The following is a 21,114-nucleotide window of genomic DNA, read 5'->3' on the forward strand; positions in this document are numbered from 1 at the left end:
GAGGTTGCGTTGGAGGAGGAGGAGGAGGGTGGTTTAGTGGAGGAAGCATACACCGCCGCAGATACCACCACCGAGCTGGGGCCCGCAATTCTGGGGGTGGGTAGGACGTGAGCGGTCCCAGGCTCTGACTCTGTCCCAGCCTCCACTAGATTCACCCAATGTGCCGTCAGGGAGATATAGTGGCCCTGCCCGCCTGTGCTTGTCCACGTGTCCGTTGTTAAGTGGACCTTGGCAGTAACCTCGTTGGTGAGGGCGCGTACAATGTTGCGGGAGACGTGGTCGTGCAGGGCTGGGACGGCATATCGGGAAAAGTAGTGGCGACTGGGAACTGAGTAGCGTGGGGCCGCCGCCGCCATCATACTTTTGAAGGACTCCGTTTCCACAACCCTATACGGCAGCATCTCAAGGCTGATAAATTTGGCTATGTGGACGGTTAACGCTTGAGCGTGCGGGTGCATGGCGGCGTACTTGCGCTCAAACACTTGCGCTAGCGACGGCTGGACGGTGCGGTGCGAGACATTGCTGGATTGGGCCGAGGACAGCGGAGGTGAGGGTGTGGGTGCAGGCCAGGAGACGGTAGTGCCTGTGTCCTCAGAGCGGGGTTGGATCTCAGTGGCAGGTTGGGGCACAGGGGGAGAGGCAGCGGTGCAAACCGGAGGCGGTGAACGGCCTTCGTCCCACCTTGTGGGGTGCTTGGCCATCATATGTCTGCGCATGCTGGTGGTGGTGAGGCTGTTGGTGGTGGCTCTCCGGCTGATCTTGGTGCGACAAAGGTTGCACACCACTGTTCGTCGGTCGTCAGGCGTCTCTGTGAAAAACTGCCAGACCTTAGAGCACCTCGGCCTCTGCAGGGTGGCATGGCACGAGGGTGTGCTTTGGGAAACAGTTGGTGGATTATTTGGTCTGGCCCTGCCTCTACCCCTGGACACCGCACTGCCTCTTGCAACCTGCCCTGCTGCTGCCCGTGCCTCCCCCTCTGAAGACCTGTCCTGTGTAGGCGTTGCACACCAGGTGGGGTCAGTCACCTCATCGTCCTGCTGCTCTTCCTCCGAATCCTCTGTGCGCTCCTCCCTCGGACTTACTGCCCTTACTACTACCTCACTGCAAGACAATTGTGTCTCATCGTCATCGTCCTCCTCACCCACTGAAAGGTCTTGAGACAGTTGCCGGAAGTCCCCAGCCTCATTCCCCGGACCCCGGGAACTTTCGAATGGTTGGGCATCAGTCACGATAAACTCCTCTGGTGGGAGAGGAACCACTGCTGCCCAATCTGAGCAGGGGCCCGAGAACAGTTTCTGGGAGTCTGCCCGCTCCTGAGCATGTGTCATTGTAGTGGAGTGAGGAGGCTGGGAGGAAGGAGGAGTAGCAGCCAGAGGATTTGGATTTGCAGCACTGGACGGCGCAGAACTGTGGGTGGATGATAGCTAGCTCGAAGCACTTTCTGCCATCCACGACAGGACCTGCTCACACTGCTCATTTTCTAATAAAGGTCTCCCGCGTGGACCCATTAATTGGGCGATGAATGTGGGGACGCCAGAAACGTGCCTCTCTCCTAATCGCGCAGCAGTCGGCTGCGATACACCTTGATCAGGAGCTCGCCCTGTGCCCACACCCTCACTTGGGCCTACGCGTCCTCGGCCACGTCCACGTCCACGTCCTCTAGGCTTACCCCTACCCCTCAGCATGCTGTATTACCAGTGATTTCCCAGGCAGGAAATAAATTGGCGCAAGCCTGCAGGACAAATAGAATGTTTCCCTTTTTGGGAAACGGAGGGCCCACTGACTATATTCAATCAGATAAGATATGTGTTGCACAGAAATGCAGTTATATGAAGTGCAGCAGAGCGGAGACTTTTCACAGGCAGCAAATAAATTGGCGCAAGACTGCAGGACAAATACAATTTTTCCCTTTTTGGGAAACGGAGGGCCCACTGACTATATTCAATCAGATAAGATATGTGTTGCACAGAAATGCAGTTATATGAAGTGCAGCAGAGCGGAGACTTTTCACAGGCAGCAAATAAATTGGCGCAAGCCTGCAGGACAAATAGAATGTTTCCCTTTTTGGGGAACGGAGGGCCCACTGACTATATTCAATCAATAATATATGTGTTGCACAGAAATGCAGTTATATGAAGTGCAGCAGAGCGGTTACTTTTCACAGGCAGCAAATAAATTGGCGCAAGCCTGCAGGACAAATAGAATGTTTCCCTTTTTGGGAAACGGAGGGCCCACTGACTATATTCAATCAGATAAGATATGTGTTGCACAGAAATGCACTTATATGAAGTGCAGCAGAGCAGTTACTTTTCACAGGCAGCAAATAAATTGGCGCAAGCCTGCAGGACAAATAGAATGTTTCCCTTTTTGGGAAACGGAGGGCCCACTGACTATATTCAATCAGATAAGATATGTGTTGCACAGAAATGCAGTTATATGAAGTGCAGCAGAGCGGAGACTTTTCACAGGCAGCAAATAAATTGGCGCAAGCCTGCAGGACAAATAGAATGTTTCCCTTTTTGGGAAACGGAGGGCCCACTGACTATATTCAATCAGATAAGATATGTGTTGCACAGAAATGCAGTTATATGAAGTGCAGCAGAGCAGTTACTTTTCACAGGCAGCAAATAAATTGGCGCAAGCCTGCAGGACAAATAGAATGTTTCCCTTTTTGGGAAACGGAGGGCCCACTGACTATATTCAATCAGATAAGATGTGTTGCACAGAAATGCAGTTATATGAAGTGCAGCAGAGCGGAGACTTTTCACAGGCAGCAAATAAATTGGCGCAAGCCTGCAGGACAAATAGAATGTTTCCCTTTTTGGGAAACGGAGGGCCCACTGACTATATTCAATCAGATAAGATATGTGTTGCACAGAAATGCAGTTATATGAAGTGCAGCAGAGCAGTTACTTTTCACAGGCAGCAAATAAATTGGCGCAAGCCTGCAGGACAAATAGAATGTTTCCCTTTTTGGGAATTGGAGGGCCCACTGACTATATTCAATCAGATAAGATGTGTTGCACAGAAATGCAGTTATATGAAGTGCAGCAGAGCGGAGACTTTTCACAGGCAGCAAATAAATTGGCGCAAGCCTGCAGGGCAAATAGAATGTTTCCCTTTTTGGGAAACGGAGGGCCCACTGACTATATTCAATCAGATAAGATATGTGTTGCACAGAAATGCAGTTATATGAAGTGCAGCACAGCGGTTACTTTTCCCAGGCAGGAAATAAATTGGCGCAAGACTGCAGGACAAATACAATGTTTCTCTTTTTTGGAAACGGAGGGCCCATTGACTATATTCAATCAATAATATATGTCTTCTGGCCCTGCCTACACAATTCTCTCCCTGTAGTATTACTGCAAGGCGCAATGCTCTGCAGACAGCCGATTTTGAAAAGAAAAAAATATGCAACACTGCTAACAGCAGCCTGCACAGTACTGCACACGGATAGATGTGGCCCTAAGAAGGACCGTTGGGGTTCTTGAAGCCTACACTCACTCCTAACACTCTCCCTACCTAAGCACCACTTCTGTCCCTGTAGTATTACTGCAGGGCGCAATGCTCTGCAGACTGCCGATTTTGAACAAAAAAAAATTTGTGCAACACTGCTAACAGCACCCTCCACAGTACTTCACACGGATAGATGTGGCCCTGAGAAGGACCGTTGGGATTCTTGAAGCCTACACTCACTCCTAACACTCTCCCTACAGCAGCACCAGCAGCAGCACTTTCCCTCAGCTAACTCAGTCACAAGGCATCTGAGGCGAGCCGCGGGAGGGGCCGACTTTTATACTCGGGTGACATCTGATCGCCCCAGCCACTCACAGCAGGGGGGTGGTATAGGGCTTGAACGTCACAGGGGGAAGTTGTAATGCCTTCCCTGTCTTTCAATTGGCCAGAAAAGCGCGCTAACGTCTCAGAGAGGAAACTGAAAGTAACCGGAACACTGCGTGGTGCTCGTTAAGAGTAACGAGCATCCCGAACACCCTAATATTCACACGAATATCAAGCTCGGACGAGTACGTTCGCTCATCTCTACTCATCACTAAACATTTTACAGTAGTATTGGACAAAGAATGGTCTGGGTAACCTAGTAACATAGTATGTTAGGCTGAAAAAAAGACATATGTCCATCCAGTTCAGCCTATTTCCCCCTAATGTTGATCCAGAGGAAGAAAAAAAAAACAATGAGGTAGAAGCCAATTTTCCCCAATTAAGGGCGCCCACCCACTGGCGTTTTTTTACCTGCGTTTTGTGTTTTGCGTTTTTCCTGCACAGGCATAGAGATAACATGTGTTCCTGTCCACTGGCGTTTTTTTTGCGTTGCGTTGCGTTTTTTAACATAGGAACTGTCAGTTGCATATGTGTCCTTATTTTTCTCCTAATGCACCCATGAATGTCAATGGAAATTAACGGAAAAGCCGCGAAAACGCCGCAAAAAACCCAAAAACGCTGCGTTTTTTTCCCGCGGAAAACGCAAACGCCAGTGGGTGGGCGCCCTAAGGAAGAAAAAAATTCCTTCCCATCTCCAATCTGGCAATCAGAATAATTCTTGGATCACCGACCCTTCTGGAATATTTAGTGACTATATCCTGTAATATTGCAGTACTGAAAAAAGACATCCAGGCCCCCCTTAAACTCAGGTGGAAAGTTACATAGTCTCACTATTATGTTGGTGTAGAAACCTTCTTTCCTCTAGACACAGAGGGCCCCCTTGTTACAGTCACAGTCCTGGGTATAAACAGATCATGGGAGAGATCTCTGTATTGTCCTCTGATATAGTTATATATAGTTATTAGGTCGCTCCTCAGATGTTTTTTTTTAAACTAAATAACCCTAATTTTGATAACCTCTCTGGGTATTGTAGTCCGCCTATTCCATTTATTACTTTAGTTGCCCACCTTTGAATCCCCTCAAGCTATGATATGTCCTTCTCGAGTACTGGTGCCCAAAACTGTATACAATATCCCATGTGTGGTCTGACCATTGATTTGTAAAGAGAAAGAACAATGTTCTCGTCATGAGCCATTTGGCCATTCATTGAATTCAATGATATATGTATATGTGCAGATTAAATAGGTTGTCTCGGGAAGACAGCTACTGTCCATAAGTTCAATTAGGGTATATATTTATCATTGATGGGGGTCGCCCACTAAAGACTCCCCTCTATGAGCCAGAATGGAGATATACTCTGTGGCCCCCATCCTGGCAAACCAAAGCCACCATTGTATTACATGGATAGCTATTCATATGAATTGCTGCCATGTAATACTACCTACTAAAGCAGATCCTAGAAGGAAAACGTAACTCTTGATTCTTATCTTCTGCTGCATCTGCTATCAGGGTAGTGTTGGGAGGCCAAATACATAATAGATGATTGACTGGTTCTACCCACATATATCCCATGTGCATGACCACTGTTGCTATTGTTTAAGTAGCCAAAACAATAGTCAACACTCAACTTTGTAGCACTGTATGTTTGTTCATTTTCTAAATTTTTTCCTGTCTTAGGCCTCCTTACATGGAATTATAGTTTAAATAATCATTGAATCGTGCAAAAATTAACAATGATCATTCAGAGTAAACAGTTGAAGAATAAATGATAATGTATTCACTTACTGATCGTTGTTCATTTCATGCAGGCTTAAAAATCATTGTTCATCATTTGCCAGTCTTTTTATGTAAAAGGCAATCGTTCAGTTATTCGCAAATCATTCCCAGGTATTGTCAGACTCCTCGGACAAACCATTGATGGACGACCTATGATGAAAAAAATTATGACAATTATCTGCACGCATAAGAGGACATAGTTTGAAAGCAAACGACTTCGCTCATTCCAAGGATTAATTGTTCAGTGTAAAAGGACCCTTATTAGATTCCCTGTTCATGAAATCCTGCAGCCATAATTACTATATAGCTCTGTTTGGTACATGGCATCTAAAATAAACTCCAGGAAAGTTCTGTTATATTAGCCTCCAAACTTCTGGAATTTTTGCTTGAGGACTACTCGCCGCTGAGAGACCTCTGAAATCATGTTAAAAGATTTTTATGGGGTTAAAACATTCAAGGGAAAATATACTTGGAGGCATCTGGAGCTGGCATTGCTTCTCAAGCTGTGTGTCCAAGTGCTCGAAATATTACACAACACTCATGTGGACAAAAACCTGTGTGGTCAAAAATTGTTCGGTTCAAGCATAACTCAAAAACTGATCAGAGGAGAAATGATCTATTCATACTGCACTAATAGTAAACCAATAATATGGCAAGGCAGCAAATTCACAGTTTAGATACAGAGGCATTTATTATATTCCACTAGCTAATCTCTAGTATCTACATTATTTTTCTCACCGAATATCAGTATCTACTTTACTAATTCTGGCATGTTATGTCATCTCTATAACTACCGTACATTCTATCTACAATAACACTTGACCATGTATTAGGAGTTAACTTTTCACATCCCCTATATTATGGTTTTATTATTCTTGATAAGTGTTGAGCAAACTGATCCAGTAGAACCCTGTTTTGGGTAGAACTTTGTTAAAGGTTCAGTTCAGCACAAACCCAAACCAAACTTTTAGCAAAGTTCTATCCAAAACCGGGTTTTACTGGTTTAACTCAACACTAGACTATAACACTGCCTAAGAGCCATAAGTCCTGTATAATAGTCCCAGTGTTATACAGGGCATTTATGGCTCTTAGACAGTGTTGTACACCAGTTTTAGGGGTTGTGGTGAACTTCCTATTTAAACTAATTTGGACTAAACCAAACATTTTGCAAAAGTTCAGTGAACCTGCTGAACCAAACTTTTCAAAAGTTCGCTCATCACTCTTCTTGATTTCCAGCTCTCAAAAGTAGTGTCAATTACCTATTTTTTTTCTGGCAGGCGGGCCATACTCAGAAGACGCCATAGCCATTAAACCAATGCATGTTTGTCTACCCTGACCTCCTCATGCTAATTACAGTGGTGAAAGGAAGATGAACTAAAATCCAACATGCTCATTTTCTCCAACATTGGCCTTCATAGTGCAGCGAGCACTAGTTTTAGCGTGGTCACGATGGTGGCTACTCCGACTAAAATGGCTACTCGTGGTGTAGGAGGATTGCAACATATGCATAAACAGTCCGGATGATGTCAAATCATGACACCAGTACCTCTGAGAGAAACATTGTTAGATAATAAATAGTCCAAGCCGAATCAAATTGGCAAAACTGGAGATACACAGTTTTATTGTAGCTTGCAGGTCGTAGGAAATAGTATCCACGAAACAGTTCCTTCCAACAAAAGCATCCAAGAATATTTTATACAGTGATTTACTGACAGTCTTTGAGGCTCTGTCACTCTCTTGCTCAATTTACTTCTTCTTATCTTCTTTAAACAACTGAAGTGGCCAGTCTAAGTTATCTGATCTCTGCTCTGAGTGATTACTTGTAGAAGAAATGGTGTATTTTAGTGTCAGGGGGGCTGTATTGTTATCGACTCCAATTTGCGCAGAGGCGAGTTACACTCACTGTTGCAAAGCTTAGTTTAGTTCAGCTCTTATGAGGCCTGCCCTGGCTCCATTTCCCTCCCACAGGGTGGCACACGACTTCGTCCCTTCTCCGGGTACTGTTAGGTGACTCCTCCGTACTACGCCTCACTCCCGACATCTTATTTCAGTTCCCAACCTCCAGAGACTTCTTCCTAGTTCCGGCAGCTCCTCACTCTGCTGCCTCTCGCTACCTCCTCCAATGTCTAACTCCTTCACTTCCTGCTGTTTTCCCGCACTTCTCTACTTCTTGATGATTCACTTCCTCCTTCACCCCACTCATTTTTCCGGGCTTCACTCAACCACCCCCACTCCACTAATCAGAACTTTACAAGCATTCAGCCAAACAGAAAAGGCCGTTGCCAAGCAGCCTAGCTCTATCCCGGCATACAAGGGCTCATAGCGAGGATCACAGGACTGGTTAGCACTATTGACTACCCTATAGGACCCTCCGGGTCACTACAATAGGACAGTCAGGAGGCCCCTATACATGCAATACTATCAGAGGAACTACAGACATTAATCTAATATGTATAGGTAGGTTTAGAGTCTCAACAATACAGCAGGATCAAGCCCTAAATATGTACATTATCAGTGGGAGAGGCACATCAGAGGTCCTCTGTGCAAGAATAATGTATGGGCCGCTTGCTCTTCAATTGCTCACCATAGAGCACCCCTTTTATGTCTTTCTAACAATCCACAAGTAATTGTGAGTTATTTTCATAACTCAGTCCTTTACACACAACCTAATAGACAAGAGGAAGCTGCTATAAAGGTAGCAGTTGGCCCCCTACCTAGTAGGGGGCTGTACATCTGCACAGGTTGCATGGATGGCATGTTTCCTCTCTGCACATTATGTGAAAAATCAGGTATATCTGCTAGAATGCTGTATATGAAATCAGTAACTTGTCTATTTGGACCAAAGCAGATCTCCTTAGTTAGGAATGCGTAGAAATGTTCTGTATGTACATCAGGAGGGCATCACATTTTGGCAATGGCAACATGTTTAAAAGTGGTTTGGAAATACTTAGGAAATTCCTGTTATTGCTCACGATTGAATGCATTAAACATGCCACTGGTACTAGATCACTTTAGAAGAGTCTCCTGCTTTAATCTTTGTATTTTGTCATGGCTAAAATTCCTTTTTAATCCTTTGCAAATGTTCATTTGGAGAAACATTTGAGGATAGGATGAGTGGCACCAATCTGGGTTCAGACGCAGGTCTCAGCACAAGATAATTTACATAGTGAGTCATACAGGAGATGCGCATTCTTTGCTTATCCAAACCTTGCCCAGATAAATCAGATAAACATTTTTTTCTCATATGGTAAACTAGGACGCGTATAATGCAATATATATTTTTATGGCAACACCTACTCCATTAACTCACAGTAAAACTATATACCTTCATATGAATCCAAATGAGAAGAACGGTATAAAGTTACAAGTTGGGACAAGGGGTAGGCAGAGTAGGTGGCTGACTAGAGTGTCATTAGGGAAGAGGTAGACTTCATGAAAAGGATGAGAGACGGAGGGATATCCAAATCTGTGATTGTCCATTCAACAGTTGCATTCTGAAATGCATTGCCCGAGGATGGTGGAAGCATTCTTGAACACCTGCCATGGGTATCAAGACAGCTTGTTCCACTCCTGAGAAGGCAATGGGCTGGCACAAGAGTGGACACGTTTCTAGAAAAAAATGCACCTTTATTTTCTAATCTCAACCTCTCTTGAATGATATATACCCTATAAAATCCTAAATGGAGTACTTTCTACCAATATAGAACTTTTTTGACCACTTTAGTGCATGCTGCTACATGTACCTAACTGGTGGTCACACAGATAGAAAGTTATCTGGTTGTTGGGCTACAAAAAAGAATACAACTTATTTTGGCACATTATTTTAAGGGGTTATTCCCTATCCACAGAATAGGAGATAACTTACAGATCAGCAGAGTGTTTGACCACTGGTACCCCTACCGATCCCAAGAACAGGGTCCCGGCACATCCTGAAGACAGTGCAGGGAGGATCATACATGTGCATTGCTGCTCCATTTATTTAAATAGGACCACCAGAGATGGTATAAAGTTGCTTTTACATGGGATGATCTGTCGGGCAACAGATGCCCAACAGGTGGTCCCAACAATAATCATTCCTATGCTTTTACACAGAAATGAGAATCACTCAGTGAATGGCGGTGGAGCGGACTGTGGATTGTTCCGGCCCGCCCACCTCCATTGACAGTAAGCAGGCAGGCAGGCAGTTCATAAGTCAATGACTGCCTGTTAACATAAAACAATACGTCATTCAGTTGTCTGCATGCAGAAACTGAAAAATGAATGAGAAGTGAATGACTTCTCGTTCCTTGTTCAGTCAGTGCATGCATTTACATTGAACAATTATCATTCAGGCCCCCTTCACATGCGAGTAATGTAATTGCATCATGTCTTCTCGCGAGCGTTCGTGTGCAGGTAGGTATCCTTTTCTGCACTGCCGGAACACATTCACACCATATTTGAACACATGGGGCATTCTAATAAGTAGGCGAGCCAGAATAATTAGTCACTGGTGTTAGTAATAAACACTGTAAAAAAGTGCAGTTACAAGCACAATTTCATGCACAAAGGCGCACATATGCACACTCCCATAGACTCCTATGGAGCCTTGGGTTTGCAAATGCCGTCAAAAATAGAGCATGTCGTATTTTCTCCGACATTGGCCATTGAAAAGACCCTTAAAACCAGTGCCAATATTGTTGATCGATACTCATCAATGGACTCAAAATGAACCATGTAAAAGACCATTGGCCCTTTTTCATGCGAGCGTTTTCTTGCAGCCATTAGCCGTGAGAAAACGTAGATGAAAAATCGCGACCATGTAAAGCTTTTGATTCCAATGCATTCGTTTACATGGGCGATTTTTAGCCATGAGAAAAAAATCGTGCTCTTAAAATTGTTGGGGATTTTCAGCTGCAATATTTCCTTGCAGCATTAAAATATACATCATGACCTATCTTCTGACGACAATCGCGAGGAGCTCCTATGGGAGCTGAAAAAAATGGAGGGGGATGGAGCTTAGCTGCGCCTGTCGCTCGTTGAAGAAGACAGCTGGCTCTATTTAGTTATTTAAGCTAAATAGAACCATTCTGCCAACCGCGGCTGCAGCATCCTTTTCACGCAATGTGGCCATGTGAATGGACAGGAAAACGCTTATTCCTTTTGGAATTAGATTGCGTCAATGCAGCGCTGCCATGATTTTTTAATGCGATGCGACCTGCATGAAAACGCATCGCTGGTGTGAAAGAGCCTTAGTCTATATTATATTAGACACCTTTTTGTCCATAAGCTCTAGAGATGAGCGAGCACCAAAATGCTCGGGTGCTCGTTACTCGGGATGAAATTATCGCGATGCTCGAGGGTTCGTTTCGAGTAACGAACCCCATTGAAGTCAATGGGCGACCCAAGCATTTTTGTATATCGCCGATGCTCGCTAAGGTTTTCATTTGTGAAAATCTGGGCAATTCAAGAAAGTGATGGGAACGATACAGCAACGGATAGGGCAGGCGAGGGGCTACATGTTGGGCTGCATCTCAAGTTCACAGGTCCCACTATTAAGCCACAATAGCGGCAAGAGTGCCCCCCCCCCCCCCCCGCACTGTCAGCGTAAAGATCGTTCTCCTCTGCCATAGCTGTAACAGCTGTGGCAGAGAAGAACGATGTTAGCCCATTGAATTCAATGGAGCCAGCAATACAGCAGGTTCCACTGAAAGCAATGGGCTGCCGGCGATCGCAGGATGAATTGTTGGGAATGGGTTAAATATATAAGCCCTTCCCTGCAATTCATCCAGAAATGTGTTACAATAAAAATATTTACCGGCGTATAAGGCGACGGGGCGTATAAGACGACCCCCCAACTGTCACCTTATACGCCGGCAATACAGTGGAGCAAAGAATAAAAATCATTACTCACTTCCACGGGCGTTCTGCGGTGCTGCTGCAGGCTGTCGCTCCCTCCTGGTCCACGGCAGAACATTGCTTTCTGGACGCAGGGCTTGAAATCCCCGCCTCCAGAAACACAGCCAATCACATCCATTCAATGACATCATTGTCATTAGCTGTGATTGGCTGAAGGCACGTGTGTTTCTGGAGGCGGGGATTTAAAGCCCTTCGTAGAGAAATCAATGCTCTGCCGGGAACCAGGAGGGAGCGACAGCCTGCAGCAGCGCCGCAGAACGTCAGAAGAAGTAAGTAATGATTTTTATTCTTTGCTCCACTGTATTGCCGGCGTATAAGGTGACAGTTGGGGGGTCGTCTTATACGCCCCGTCGCCTTATACGCCGGTATATATTTTTATTGTAACACATTTCTGGATGAATTGCAGGGAAGGGCTTATATATTTAACCCCTTCCCAACAATTCATCCTGCGATCGCCGGCAGCCCATTGCTTTCAGTGGAACCTGCTGTATTGCTGGTTCCATTGAATTCAATGGGCAAACATCATTCTTCTCTGCCACAGCTGTTACAGCTGTGGCAGAGAAGAAGGATTTGTCTTCTATATGTTCTCAATGGGGTCGGCGCTGCTGCCGCCGGCCCCATTGAGCGCATATAGAGAAGATTTATGGCCTTAAGAAGGACCGTTGGGGTTCTTGAAGCCTAAAATACTCCTAACACTCTCCCTATAGCAGCTCCACCAAGATACCACTTTCCCTGAACTAATGTCAGAATGCATCTGTGGCGAGCCGCGGGAGGGGCAGATTTTAATACTCGGGTGACACCTAATCTCGCCAGCCACTCACTGCAGGGGGGTGGTATAGGGCTTGAACGTCGCAGGGGGAAGTTGTAATGCCTTCCCTGTCTTTCTATTGGCCAGAAAAGCGCGCAAATTTCTCAGGGAAGAAAATGAAAGTAACCCGAACACTGCGTGGTACTCGTTACGAGTAACGAGCATCTCGAACACCTTAATACTCGAACGAGTATCAAGCTCGGACGAGTATGCTCGCTCATCTCTAATAAGCTCCCATTTTTGAATCTGCCAAAAATCATATGATGTACTGTCAAAACCAATTTTTCCCAAACTCTAGTCCTCATGACCCCCAACAAGCCAGGTTTTTAGGATATCCTGTAGCATTGATAATAATTACATCACCTGTGAAATACCATAGAAATCTTGAAAACCTGACTTGCTGGGGGGGGGGGGGGGAGCTGTGAAGATTGAAGTTTAGGAAACACTAGTCTAAACAGAAATAAAGGCAAGAAGGGTGTATTTCCAATATGGCTGCCTCCAGGAAAGTTTATAGCAGTCAATAATAAATAGCTACAACATTAAAAGATCATACACATCATTTCTCTTCCACAAACTTGCATAATGTTAATGAAACTAAAATTAAATCCAATAAGCAATTCCCTGTAAGCTTTGTGTGGCGTTAGGCTTTGCGTAATTTATATGGAATACTAATATTCCAATTTCTCTTTAAATTTTTATATGCAGCTAACCATATGTAGCAAAGAATGATTTTCATTTTAATGTGTAGAACACTAGCAAAACGGAACAATCATTCTGTTTCACGCTTCCCAGGATCGTTCAGAGTCCCAAGGTCCGGAGGCTCCTCTTTATGATCCAGATGTGCAGGGAACACTAGCATGTACGTCTGAATTATTCAGGCCCCTCGGTTAGGCCAAGCCCTGGAAAGTCGTAGAAGAAAACCTGAGTGCTGAATTCGGAAGCCAAAAAAACCCACCAAACATCACGAAAAGTTTTCACCCTTAACGAAAGTTTATAGGGATGCATAGCAGGGCTGATTGTCCTTTGTCATGGTCTGCAGTCAAACATAATGGGCCACTGCCAGGATTACACTCACTTTTCTTCCCCCCTAACCCCAACCACACTGGAGGTTTACACTGAAAAAAAAAAGAAAATAGGGCATATAAACCAGTTACTGAGAACTCAGGTTTATCTACCAGTGAGAATTTGTTTTTTCACGTTGACAAAGGCCTTCTGTGTTTATATGCCACTGCCCGAAACCCTGCTCTGCTGCTCTCACGTTCACCCTTTACTACCTTCTCCTTTGTACTCGAAAATTGCATTACACAATGTGTCTTTAATTGATGATTTCAAAAAGCTTCTCATGCTGTTTTAATGACGGTGCTGGCGTCCATAATTAAGCACTGGCACATAAAATATTATGAAACTCAAAAATTATAGGTGTGAGGGAGCGCACAGACTCATAATAGGGCAGCAAAGAAATGCTAATAAATGGCCATTGATCTCATTTGTGAATGGGAGAAACATTTATGGTAAAGGTTAATTCAGCAGAGTGCAGACGCAGCGTAAATGGCGGTTGCGACTTAGAATTTCGGCTGCAGGGTCTCTTTTTTTATAAGCCCTTTGGAGCCGTGTTGTGTTTGAATAGACTATTGTGTACAAATTATATCTCTATTTGAGCAGCGTCTAGATTAAGAGAAAAGAGGTTTCCTTTCCTCCTTAAGAACATGGTAGAAGTAATGTATGCGCTTTTTATGTGGAAGGGGAACGCTTGATATTATTTAATATGACGAGATCTGTTTGCTTTTATTTACTATATAGTCAAATGTTGTTTACTGGTGCATGGTTGCGGCTATTCTCAGATGTAGGCAAAATTACTCTGAGACGGTGATATATTGCCATTGGTTTTAGAGTGCTTTTGTTAACATTTTAGAGAATTATGGATTTGTATCCCATTTTTTTTTTGCCACTGAACAACTGCCGCCCATACATTGAAAAGGTTTTGTTCACATATTTTTTTATGTATATTGTTTTTATACTTACGCAGCATGTTCCAACAGAACTATATATGTACCATTTTTAGTCCATAGAAGTCAATAGATTGGATTTAAAAACACATGTCCTGGTTTTGCATAATTCACATGCGCTTACATGCTTAGTTATCTCAGATCTGTATTTCTGCAATATTACAAAAGCAGCAAAAAATGTATCCTTTAACAAAAAAAATGGAACAGATATTTTTGAAAAACAGACAACCTTTAGTAAAATGCAGAACAAAAACTACTTGAATTGTCAGAAGAAAAAGTTCTGTATTGTGCCTTCATAGTAACATAGTATACATAGTGACATAGCATGCAAGACTGACAAAAGACAAATGTCCATTCAGTTCAGCCTGTTTCCACCCCCCTGTTTATCCAGAAGAAGGCAAAAAAAACAATGACGCAGAAGCTAATTTACCCCATTTTGAGGAAAAAAAATCCTTTCTGACTCCATAATGGCAGTTAGAATAATTCCTGGATCAACATTTGAAAGTTCCTACCTGACTCCAAGATGAACAACCACGCTCATTATTTACTTTCTATATCTTGTAATATCATAGTGCTCCAAAAAGACTTCTAGTCCCCTCTTAAACTCTTCTATCGAGTTCACCATGTGTGGGAAAGCTAGGGCAGCGCCAATCTTCCCGCAATTGTTCTCAAACTCCTGTACGATGGCACAGAGTTTGAACCTTGTTCATGCACAACTATGCTCTGTGCCGTCTGAAATTGCCCTTATAATAATGCACTAGATTGACCTGTAGTCCTATGTGAGGCCTCACTCACACTCTAGTGTTTCATCAGTATTTTTAATCTATTTTGTAAAGGTGTTGTGTAGTGATGAGCGAGCATACTCGCTAAGGGCAATTGCTCGAGCGAACATTGCCCTTAGCGAGTACCTGCCCGCTCAAGAAAAAAGGTTCAGCTGCCGGCAGCGGGCAGGGAGCGGCGGGGGAGAGCGGGGAGGAACGGGGGGGGGGAGATCGCTCTCTCCCTCTCTCCCCCCGCTACCCCCTGCTGACTGCCGCAACCCACCTGTCACCCGCGCCGGCACCTGAACCTTTTCTCTCGAGCGGACAAGTACTCGCTAAGGGCAATGTTCGCTCGAGCAATCGCCCTTAGCGAGTATGCTCGCTCATCTCTAGTGTTGTGTCAAGATATAAGTTGATCCCTGCAGGAATGAGCAGAGGTTGTATATGTGCTTTACCATTCCATTTACCGGTATTTCAATTGGAGCACCAGAAATTGCTGAGAAAAAGCACTTAGCAGTCTTCCATTCACCCAAAATAATGGATGGAATGGCAGAGCATATGAGGATCTTCAAGACTTCAGGATATCCTGTTCTTGGGATAGGTGGGGTTCCCAACAGTTTGAACTCCCACTGATCATAAAGTTATGCCCAATTTTATATCTTGGCACAACCCCTTTAGGTCAATATTACAATAAATTAAAGGTAACGTGACATTGGTTTCATGCTGCCCAGACCACGGGCAGCATGAACCCTGGACAAATCTGCACTGTGCTCCCATGTAAGTGTTATTGGGAAACTCTACAGCATTTCAGAATAAACACACTTTGAAGTTTGTCTGTTTGACTCAGGAATGGAGCTCTTGAGTCACACAGTATGTAGACTGACAGAGCTTTCAGGCGACTTGTGGGTGGGGAGATCCCAGCATGGTCCGCCTCTGTGACTCAAGAGCTCCATTCCTGAGTCAAACAGACAAACTTCAAAGTGTGTTTATTCTGGAATGCTGTAGAGTGCTGTAGACATCCGCACCTGTCAAAAAAAGAACATATGGGTGGCAATAGAGCTGGTCATGCGGATTTTCATCCGCACGCGGTGCGGGCATTTTGCCGCACAGAAATATGCATGGATTGCTGCCTGTGTGACTGAGCCCTTAAGCAAAAAAAAAAAATGTGCACGCAAATATGCCCACGTGAATAAGCCCTGACTCACGGCATATTATCATCAACATTGTAAGGGCTCCTTCAGAGGAGAGTATTTTAGGGCATTGTTGCGCGCACAAAACGCGGAGAATAGAACTCACTGGTTTTAATGGGTTCATTCTGATGTATTTTTCTAATGCATGGTTCTGTTCCATGTTCTGCGCATTTGTGCACCGAAGAGGCTTATAGAGTTCTATCAGCGCACATATGTGAGCGTGAACACAGGCACCTCGTTTGGCTTTATACCCATTTAAATCAGGGGGGTGATTCCAACGACCATGTGAACTAGTATTACTTGCGCAATTAGACAAGTACACTCGTTTTCTGTGCAAAAAAGCTGCATAGGAGCGAGCGTATTTTGTTATACGCCTGTGTGAATCCACTCTAAAAGTGCTGTTTTGAACCACAAAATAGAAGGAGATTATATCCATATGGGTATATAATATGCCAGCACATTATTATTTAAAAAAAATCTAAATTATAAAAAAAAACATTAAAAAGGTGAAAAACATATAAGAACTTTTTTTTAACAATAAATAAACTTATATATAAATAATCACAGGACATAAAATTGCATACACATATTTGGTATCCGCACAACTGTAACAATCTATTCAGTAGATATATAACATCCCTTATGACAATTGGTGAAGAGCATAAAGAAGAAAATGCTAAAAACAATAGTGCAGTTGCCTTCTGCGCTTTTTGAAAAATAAAAATTAATATAAATTAAGTATTATATCACCTATATAATATACAACTCATCACAGAGGGGGAAAAAGGCCTTGTACAGGTATGTCGACCAAGATATTAAGACGTTTTGACTGCCAGAATGCAAAAAGATAAAAACAAAGAAATCTTGTTCTCAAGACTTATACCAGCCTGTCATCAAGGGGTTAAATATCTATCCAGTTGCCTCTGGGGTTTCATGTTTGTGCTCTTTAAAGTCATGTTATACATTCATTTGCCATATTTGAGTCTGGCAGGGTATTGTAAGGAGAGCACCTTGAAGGTGTGTGAGGAGTCTTATAAGACCATCCATGTTCCTTTGGGAATGGAAAGATGGAACAATACCTCTGCAGCGCCACCTAGCCAAGCCAGAAACCTGCTGCACACTGATGAGGGGCAATCACCACAAAACAGCTGTCTGTGTATGGTTATTCTGGCTTTGGCTCATTGTTATAAGGCTTGTCGAAAACGTTTGATATTGACTTGCAGGAATGCTGCCTTCCAATAGGTGACACTGCAGAGGCATTGTTCCATCTTTGCTATATGCAAAATGGTCCTACCATTCACAGCAGAACTCCATCCGGGAAAACACATCCTGAAGGCCTTTGCATAGACTGACCATTCCAATAAAATGTATGGGTGATATCACCGGCACATATATGTGCAAAACGTGTTTTTCCATATGATCTCAAATTATGCAAATCAACAGGAACTGAGCTGTGGAGATTACAGGCACTCAGCAACGAGGTGATGGGGTTCCACAACTCCACTACTTGGGTGTCCCCAATAAAGGTTATTGAGTTTCGTGTTTCCTTTCCAAATCATCATTCTACTCTACTCAGTTGAAATTGATTTAGTTACTGGCAGCAGGAATGTATGGTTTGAATTTGCACATTTTTGTTACATAATCATCCCAGCTCATATTCCTTTACACAGTTTATTAAGTCAAATGTGATCATGGATTCCTTTCTTTATTTCTAGCTGAGAAATGCAATGGTAAATAGAAAAACAGGCAAATTTTCCATGGAAGTAAAGAAGACCGTGGACAAAGGGGTAACGTTTCTATGCACATTTGGGGGCTCATGTACATATATGGGGCTGCAGGCATAGAGTTGTGTGTATATAGGGGTTTTCCATCATTTTCCTAACTATTACACTTGGGCAATAGTTATCTATTTGTAGACTTGACATACAATGGTGTAGTCTTGGGTGTCATGTATAAAACATGCTGTATTTACTAAGCAAGAGAACTTTGTCTACTAACATGTCTAAGTGGTCATGAAGCATACAACGTTTTTGTAAAGCAATGAAGGAGTTGTACCCGAATTTCAAGTTATCCTCTATCTACAGGAGAGGGGATAACTTGCTGATCAGTGGGGGCCTTACTGCCGAGAACCTCACCGATCTCAAGAACGGGAATCTCATGTCCCCTGTTCTCCTCACTGCAGGGTTACTGCACTCCCTGAAGTGAGGATGAGACTGAATAAAGCACTAGTCATACAATAGGCCTGCCAAGATACCTGAATGGCATCCACTTGGGTATTTCCGTCAGCCCCATTGAAATAAATGGAGCGTTGGCTGCACATGCACAGCCAAAGCTCCATTCAGAGTGACTTCACTGCAAGAGGAGAAGCAACCCCCGCAGTGACAGAAGAGTGGGACATGGGAGTCCTGTTCACAAAAGCAGTGGATAGAGGATAACTTGAAATTCTAATACAACCCCTTCAAGTGCTCTACAGCAGCAGAACTGGCATTGTAGTTGTTCCACATTATCCATTATATACCATATAAGTAAACTGAAACATCTAAGAGAAGACCATCCAGCATTGCAGGGACTTATGATCTTCTAGAACACAGTTTCTCAACTCCAGACTTCAAGTACCCCCAACACACTAGCGTAACTATAGGGGGTGAAAGTGATGCGGTTGCACCTGGGCCCAGGAGCCTTAGGGGGCCCATAAGGCCTCTCTTCTCCATATAGGGATCCCAGTACTATGAATTATATGCATTATAGTTGGGGGTCCTGTTACAGGTTTTGCATTGGGGCCCAGGAGCTTCAAGTTACGCCTTTGCTCCAACGGGTCATGATTTGAGAATTTCCTACAGAAAGAACATCAAGGCACTGACAAGAATTATATCATTTGTGCAATCATTAGAAAATTCTGAAATCATGACCTGTGGAGGGAACTTGAGGACTGGAGTTGAGAAACAGAATTCCCGAGGTGTGATGTAAAGAAGGGGATGATCATGACAGGATATAAGTGAAATTAAAAATGTATGACAGAAAAATCTGATTTTGAGGAGTGGTCTTCTTAAATGCGTGGTGTTTTGGAGATGTCACACTAGGCTTTTTTTGCGTAATAATTATCTGAAAATTAAAGGGGTTTTCCAGGAAAATACATTTGAAGACCTGCCCTCAAGATAGGTCAACAATAGTTGATCGGCTGGACTTTGCTGCTTGGAACCCTGCCCACTGTCAGCATCGCTACATACAGGGGATACGGTCAGAAGCTGCTGGTCAGATTCCTGTTTATCATCTGGTACTTGTAACTACAGGTGCAGTTCTCATTGATTTTAATTCTGAGGATGTCATCAGTAGTATTTCACTACTTCACTGGAAAAACCCTTTAATTCTTCTTTCCCACTTACTTGATGGCTTTGCAGGTTAGAGCTCATTCTCATCAGCATCAGAGGGTCTGCTAAAAAACATGTAGCGCTATTTTGCCTTGTCAAATCTGACAAAATGCTGAACAGATGGCTGCAAATGGAACCAACTCCATTGTAGTCAATGGGTCAGTTCGGCGCTGTTTGCTTCCGTTATATGACGGTTCAGTTTGGCAAATGGTTGATATTTTCCTGCTCTTTGTACAGAGCAGGAAAATGGAAGCCCCTAGAGGTGATGTGAACCAGCTCTTATTATTTACCTATATTGCTATACATTCCATCACATTCCTAAAATAATGATTATTGACATCTGTATGATCATATTGGACTGTGCATGGAGTAGCAGGGTGCATACAAACTTCTCCTCATGGTAGTCGTGAAGTAAGGAGCAATAGGCCGCTTAGGACCCCTGTTTTAGTGATCATGTGGGTTCCAGTAGTGGGGTTCCTAGCTATCAGACACTTATCACCTGTCCTGTGAATAAGTGATAAATGTCCGTTTTTGGACAACTCCTTTAATTCCTTTAAATGTCTACAGTTTTACTTACATATGTGTAACATCTCTACAAGGCTGGTTTCAGATGAATGTATTACGGGCACATTTCTGCATCAGTAATACGGGCACGTATCCCAGCCTGACCACGGGGGTTTATTGACCTGACCTTTGAGGATTATAGGTTTCAATGATGTTCCAATTTCAGGTTGGTAAAACTCAAGGTTGGGCCGGAACACAAGCCTGTATTACTGACGCAGAAATACGCCCGTAATAGGCTCATCTGAAACTGACCTAAATGTGTTAAAGGGAACCTGTCATTGTCTTTGAGCCCCATAAACTACATTATGGGGTTCAAAATAAGGAAAACAAATTATAAAAAAACAGCGCTCTAGGTGGGTGACTGTGTAATAGGAGAAAAGCAGGAAAGACACTTAGTGGTTCAAGTGGGCAACTCCAGTTTATTCTACGACACAAGATAGGGTAGTACAGGAAAATGCAACGTGTTTCAGAGGGACACAGCACAGGAATGAGTATGAAACACCGCTCCCTAGACTCCATGTGCCCTCCGCTTTAAGCACCATAATTTATTTTAGGGGTCAAAAGTTATGACAAGTTTCCTTTAAATGACTCTAGGTAAAAAATTAATGGCAGGCCAATATATAATGTATCCTGCACTGTATTTTACATATATGAGGTAATAACATTTTTCTGTCTCTGTTCCTTGTTCCTTTTCATTGAAGAAACGAGTATTGGTGATGACGAACGACTACTACTACACGGATATCAAGGGAACGCCATTTAGGTATATACACCTGAGATATATGTTGGTTTTGTTTATTTTGAAGGACTAAATAATTAGTTTTATGCAAATAGAGTTTCATCACCATCTAAGGAAATGTTATATGGTGGTCCAATGAAATATGTTTCATTTCCATGCTATCTTCA

At 43.5% G+C, this 21,114-nt stretch overlaps 1 protein-coding gene across 1 annotated transcript in view; it reads left to right on the forward strand.

The window, feature by feature from the left end:
• Positions 1–21,114, forward strand: part of CACNA2D3 (calcium voltage-gated channel auxiliary subunit alpha2delta 3) — a 1,017,883-nt gene that overhangs the window by 730,864 nt on the left and 265,905 nt on the right. The window contains exons 20-21 of the mRNA XM_066596541.1: positions 17,992–18,063; positions 20,910–20,971. Coding sequence (XP_066452638.1) covers positions 17,992–18,063; positions 20,910–20,971 — 134 coding nt within the window. The remainder of the gene's footprint in view (positions 1–17,991; positions 18,064–20,909; positions 20,972–21,114) is intronic.

This window comes from Eleutherodactylus coqui, chromosome 3 (genome assembly GCF_035609145.1).
Source record: "Eleutherodactylus coqui strain aEleCoq1 chromosome 3, aEleCoq1.hap1, whole genome shotgun sequence".
In the NCBI taxonomy this organism is placed as follows: Eukaryota; Metazoa; Chordata; class Amphibia; order Anura; family Eleutherodactylidae; genus Eleutherodactylus; species Eleutherodactylus coqui.